This window comes from Pristiophorus japonicus, chromosome 26, assembly GCF_044704955.1.
Source record: "Pristiophorus japonicus isolate sPriJap1 chromosome 26, sPriJap1.hap1, whole genome shotgun sequence".
Taxonomy (NCBI): domain Eukaryota; kingdom Metazoa; phylum Chordata; class Chondrichthyes; family Pristiophoridae; genus Pristiophorus; species Pristiophorus japonicus.
In genome coordinates this window covers 9,685,266-9,690,874 of record NC_092002.1, presented here as the reverse complement: position 1 = coordinate 9,690,874, position 5,609 = coordinate 9,685,266, and the positions used below count along the sequence as shown (strand labels likewise).

Genomic DNA, 5,609 nt, shown 5'->3' with positions numbered 1-5,609 from the left:
GTGACCCCTGGTTCTGGAACTTCCCAGCAATGGGAACATTCTTCCTGCCTCTAACCTGTCCAATCCCGTCAGAATTTTATATGTTTCTATGAGATCCCCTCTCATTCTTCTAAACTCCAGTGGATGCAATCCCAGTTGATCCAGTCTCTCCTCATATCTCAGTCCTGCCATGCGGGGAATCAATCTGGTGAACCTTCGCTGCACTCCATCAACAGCAAGAACGTCCTTCCTCAGATTAAGAGACCAAAACTGAACACAATATTCCAGGTGAGGCCTCACCAAGGCCCTGTACAACTGCAGTAAGACCTCCGTGCTCCTCTACTCAAATCCCCTCGCTATGAAGGCCAACATACCATTTGCCTTCTTCACTGCCTACTGTACCTGCATGCCAACCTTCAATGACTGATATACCATGACACCCAGGTCTCGTTGCACCTCCCCTTTTACTAATCTTTCAGCATTCAGATAATATTCTGCCTTCCTGTTTTGCCACCAAAGTGGATAACCTCACACTTATCCACATTATACTGCATCTGCCATGCATTTGCCCACTCACCTAACCTATCCAAGTCACCCTGCAGCCTCTTAGCATCCTCCTCGCAGCTCGCACTGCCACCCAGTTTAGTGTCACCTGTAAACTTGGAGATATTACATTCAATTCCTTCGTCTAAATCATTAATGTATATTGTAAATAGCTGGGGTCCCAGCACTGAACCCTGCGGCACCCCACTAGTCACTGCCTGCCATTCTGAAAAGGACCCGTTTATTCCTGCTCTTTGCTTCCTGTCTGCCAACCAGTTCTCTATCCACATCAATACATTACCCCCAATACCATGTGCTTTAATTTTACACACTAATGTCTTGTATGGGACCTTGCCAAAACTGAACACAATATTCCAGGTGTGGCCTCACTAAGGCTCTGTACAACTGCAGTAAGACCTCCGTGCTCCTATACTCAAATCCCCTCGCTATGAAGGCCAACATACCATTTGCCTTCTTCACCGCCTGCTGCACCTGCATGCCAACCTTCAATGACTGATATACCATGACACCCAGGTCTCGTTGCACCTCCCCTTTTCCTAATCTTTCAGCATTCAGATAATATTCTGCCTTCCTGTTTTGCGACCAAAGTGGATAACCTCACACTTATCCACATTATACTGCATCTGCCAGTAAGGTCCAAGTACACCACATCCACTTGTTCTCGCTTGTCCACGCTACTAGTTACATCCTCAAAAAATTCTAGAAGATTTGGCAAGCATGATTTCCCCTTCATAAATCCATGCTGACTTGGACCGATCCTGTCACTGCTTTCAAAATGCGCTGCTATTTCATCTTTAATAATTGATTCCAACATTTTCCTCACCACCGATGTCAGGCTAACTGGTCTATAATTCCCTGTTTTCTCTCTCCCTCCTTTTTTAAAAAGTGGGATTACATTAGCTACCCTCCAGTCCATAGGAACTGATCCAGAGTCAATAGAATGTGGAAAACGATCACCGATGCATCCACTATTTCTAGGGCCACTTCCTTACTCTGGGATGCAGCCTATCAGGCCCTGGGGATTTATTGGCCTTCAATCCCATCAATTTCCCCAACACAATTTCCTGACTAATAAGGATTTCCTTCAGTTCCTCCTTTTCGCTAGACCCCCGAACCCCTAGTATTTCCGGAAGGTTATTTGTGTCTTCCTTCGTGAAGACAGAACCAAAGTATCTGATCAGTTGGTCTGCCATTTCTTTGTTCCCCATTATGAATTCATATTGGGGATATTACATTCAATTCCTTCGCCTAAATCATTGATGTATATTGTAAATTACAACAGTGACTATACTTCAAAAGTACTTCATTGGCTGTAAAGTGCTTTTGAGACATCTGATGGTCCTGAAAGGCTCTATATAAATCCAAGTCTTCCTTTCTGTGAAGTGCCTTGGATGGTTTTATTATGTTAAAGCCGCTGTATAAATGTCAGTTGTTTTTACGTAGCTAGTTGTTGTGATGTGAAATGCACAGCCTTGAAAAGGTGACGGAAGGAGATTCAATACTATCTTTCAAAAGAGAATTCAATAAACACTGGAAAATAAATTTGCGGGGCTGTGGGGAATCTGCAGGGGAGTGGTGTCGAATTGGATCATATTTTCAGAGCTGGCACAGAGACGATGGGCAGAGTGGCCTCCTTCTACGGTTTTATAACGTGAGTGAACAAAATGAATATATGAAGATAAAATAAGTTTAATTATTTACAAACAGAAATTCTTTCGTGTGAGCAATTCACGGAGGAGTTGAGAGCAAAAAACTAATGAGCTGTATCAAGAGGTGCTGTGCTGAATGCTCATTGGTTGAAAGCCCCAACCAGTGCAATAGCCAATCACAGACCTCGGAAGTCCCAGGTATAAGAACATAAGAACATAAGAAATAGGAGCAGGAGCAGGCCATACGGCCCCTCGAGCCTGCTCCACCATTTAATACGATCATGGCTGATCTGATCATGGACTCAGCTCCACTTCCCCACTCGCTCCCCGTAATCGCTTATTCCCTTATCGTTTAAGAAACTGTCTTTTTCTATCTTAAATTTATTCAATGTCCCAGTTTCCACAACTCTCTGAGGCAGCGAATTCCACAGATTTACAACCCTCTGAGAGAAGAAATTTCTCCTCATCTCTGTCTTAAATGGGCGGCCCCTTATTCTAAGATCATGCCCCCTAGTTCTACTCTCCCCCATCAGTGGAAACATCCTCTCTGCACCCACTTTGTCAAGCCCCCTCATAATCTTATATGTTTCGATAAGATCACCTCTCATTCTTCTGAATTCCAATGAGTAGAGGCCCAACCTACTCAACCTTTCCTCATAAGTCAACCCCCTCATCCCCGGAATCAACCGAGTGAACCTTCTCTGAACTACCTCCAAAGCAAGTATATCCTTTTGTAAATATGGAAACCAAAACTGCACGCAGTATTCCAGGTGTGGCCTCACCAATACCTTATATAGCTGTAGTAAGGCTTCCCTGCTTTTATACTCCATCCCCTTTGCAATAAAGGCCAAGATACCATTGGCCTTCCTGAACACTTGCTGTACCTGCAAAGTATCCTTTTGTGTTTCATACACAAGTACCCCCAGGTCCCGCTGTACTGCGGCACTTTGCAATCTTTCTCCATTTAAATAATAACTTGCTCTTTGATTTTTTTTCTGCCAAAGTGCATGACCTCACACTTTCCAATATTATACTCCATCTGCCCAATTTTTGCCCACTCACTTAGCCTGTCTATCCCCTTGTTCTTCACATAGCCTCATAGGACCTTTTATATCAACAGGCTTGACGGGGGCTCGGTTTAAAGTCTCATCCAAAAGATGTGAATTTAATTTTATTATTCATTCATGGGATGTGGGCGTCGCTGGCAAGGCCGGCATTTATCGTCCGTCCTTAATTGCCCCTTGAGAAGGTGGTGGTGAGCCGCCTTCTTGAACCACTGCAGTCCGTTTGGTGAAGGTGCTCCCACAGTGCTGTTCGGGAGGGAGTTCCAGGATTGTGACCCAGCGACGATGAAGGAACGGCCGATATATTTGTCGCGGGTTTGGCAGGTGCTGCCGAAGAAGCCTTGGCGAGTTGCCGCAGTGCATCTTGTAGATGGTGCACACTGCAGCCACAGTGCGCCGGTGGTGGAGGGAGTGAGTGTTGAAGGTGGTAGGTAGCGTGCCGATCAAGCGGGCTGCTTTGTCCTGGATGGTGTCGAGCGTCTTGCGTGTTGTTGGCGCTGCACTCATCCAGGCAAGTGGAGAGTGTTCCATCACACTCCTGACTTGTGCCTTGTAGATGGTGGAAAGACTTTGGGGAGTCGGGAGGTGAGACACTCGCCACAGAATACCCAGCCTCTGACCTGCCAATTATGTTAAAATGATATTATTATTGGTATCTGCTGAGCTTGAGGATAACTTGTAAGGCTGTATTTGTGTGAGTGACACTGGGGCAACCTCATGTCAGATTTAATTGCTTTATTGTGTCAGCAGTGGCTCAGTGGGCAGCACTCTCTCTTGCCTTTGAGTCAGAAGGTTGTGGGTTCAATTCCCATTCCAGGCACTTGAGCACAACAATCTAGGCTGACACTCCCAGTGCAGTGCTGAGAAAGTGCTGCACTGTCGGAGGTGCCGTCTCTCGGATGAGACGTTAAACCAAGGCCCCATCTGCTCTCTCAGTTGGATGTAAAAGATCCCATGGCACTATTTTGAAGAAGAGCAGGGGAGTTCTCCCCGGTGTCCTGGGGCCAATATTTATCCCTCAACCAACATAAAAAAAACAGATTATCGGGTCATTGTCACATTGCTGTTTGTGGGAGCTTGCTGTGCGCAAATTGGCTGCTGCGTTTCCCACATTACAACACTGACCTTACTTGAAAAAGTATTTCATTGGCTGTAAAGCGCTTTGGGACATCCGGTGGTCATGAAAGGCGCTATCGAAATGCAAGTCTCTCTTTAAAATAAGCTGGAGAGGCCAGTACGCACCCACGGCAGAGTAGCCGCCCTCCGGCAGGGCAACGCTGGGGAAGGCCAGTGACGTCATGACGTTAGCTGAAGTGGCAAACCTTGGGAGAAGGCGAGTGACGTCATGACGTTAGCTGAAGGGCAGAGCTGGGCCAAGCAAGAAACGTCACGACGTTAGCTGGAGTGGCAGAGCTCGGCAAGGCGAGTGACGTCATGACGTTAGCTCGAGTAGCAGAGCTGGGACAGGCCGGTGACATCATGACGTTAGCTGGAGGCAGAGCTGGGGCAGGCCAGTGACGTCATGACGTTAGCCGCAGGGCAGAGCCAGTTCATGACGGCGGTCGGGAGACGGCGCGCGTTACGCGATGATGCAGCGCGCGGTCTGAGGGAGAGGCCGCGGCGTCCGCCATATTGTCTGAGGGAGTGAGAGAGTTGCCGGCCTCCCGAGCCCGGGATAGCAGCCCCCCGCGCCCCGACACACCGAGCGCCCAGCCCGGGACCCCCCCAGCAACATGTCGGAGACCTACGGTGAGTGAGTGAGTGAGGGCCCGGGGGGGAGAGGGGGTGCAGGGTAGGCCGGGGGCAGGCTGGGTTGCCGCTGGTTACCGGGCTCCCCTCTCGGTGGCAGCATCAGCCTGGCCCCTCCCCCCAGGGCGGCGGCCACGGGGGGAGGGCTCAGGGTGCGGGGCACTGAGGGCTGTCACTGCCCCGGGGAGGGGCGTCAGTCAGGGGCCGGCTCCCCCCCATTCCCCCTGTCTCCCCCCCATTCCCCCTGTCTCCCCCCCATTCCCCCTGTCTCCCCCTCCCCATTCCCCCTGTCTCACCCTCCCCCATTCCCCCTGTCTCCCCCTCCCCATTCCCCCTGTCTCCCCCTCCCCCATTCCCCCTGTCTCCCCCTCCCCCATTCCCCCTGTCTCCCCCTCCCCATCCCCCTGTCTCCCCCTCCCCCATTCCCCCTGTCTCCCCCTCCCCATTCCCCCTGTCTCCCCCTCCCCCATTCCCCCTGTCTCCCCCTTCCCCATTCCCCCTGTCTCCCCCTCCCCCATTCCCCCTGTCTCCCCCTCCCCATTCCCCCTGTCTCCCCCTCCCCATTCCCCCTGTCTCACCCTCCCCCATTCCCCCTGTCTCCCCC

General features: G+C 50.2%; 1 protein-coding gene across 2 annotated transcripts in view; it reads left to right on the top strand.

Annotated features, from left to right (window-relative positions):
• Positions 1 to 4,809: 4,809 nt before the first annotated feature.
• Positions 4,810 to 5,609, top strand: part of rab4b (RAB4B, member RAS oncogene family) — a 43,841-nt gene continuing 43,041 nt past the window's right edge. For both annotated transcript variants that reach the window (XM_070867779.1, XM_070867778.1), the window contains exon 1: positions 4,810 to 5,005. In XM_070867779.1, the coding sequence (XP_070723880.1) occupies positions 4,990 to 5,005 (16 nt within the window). In that variant the 5' untranslated portion in view covers positions 4,810 to 4,989. The remainder of the gene's footprint in view (positions 5,006 to 5,609) is intronic.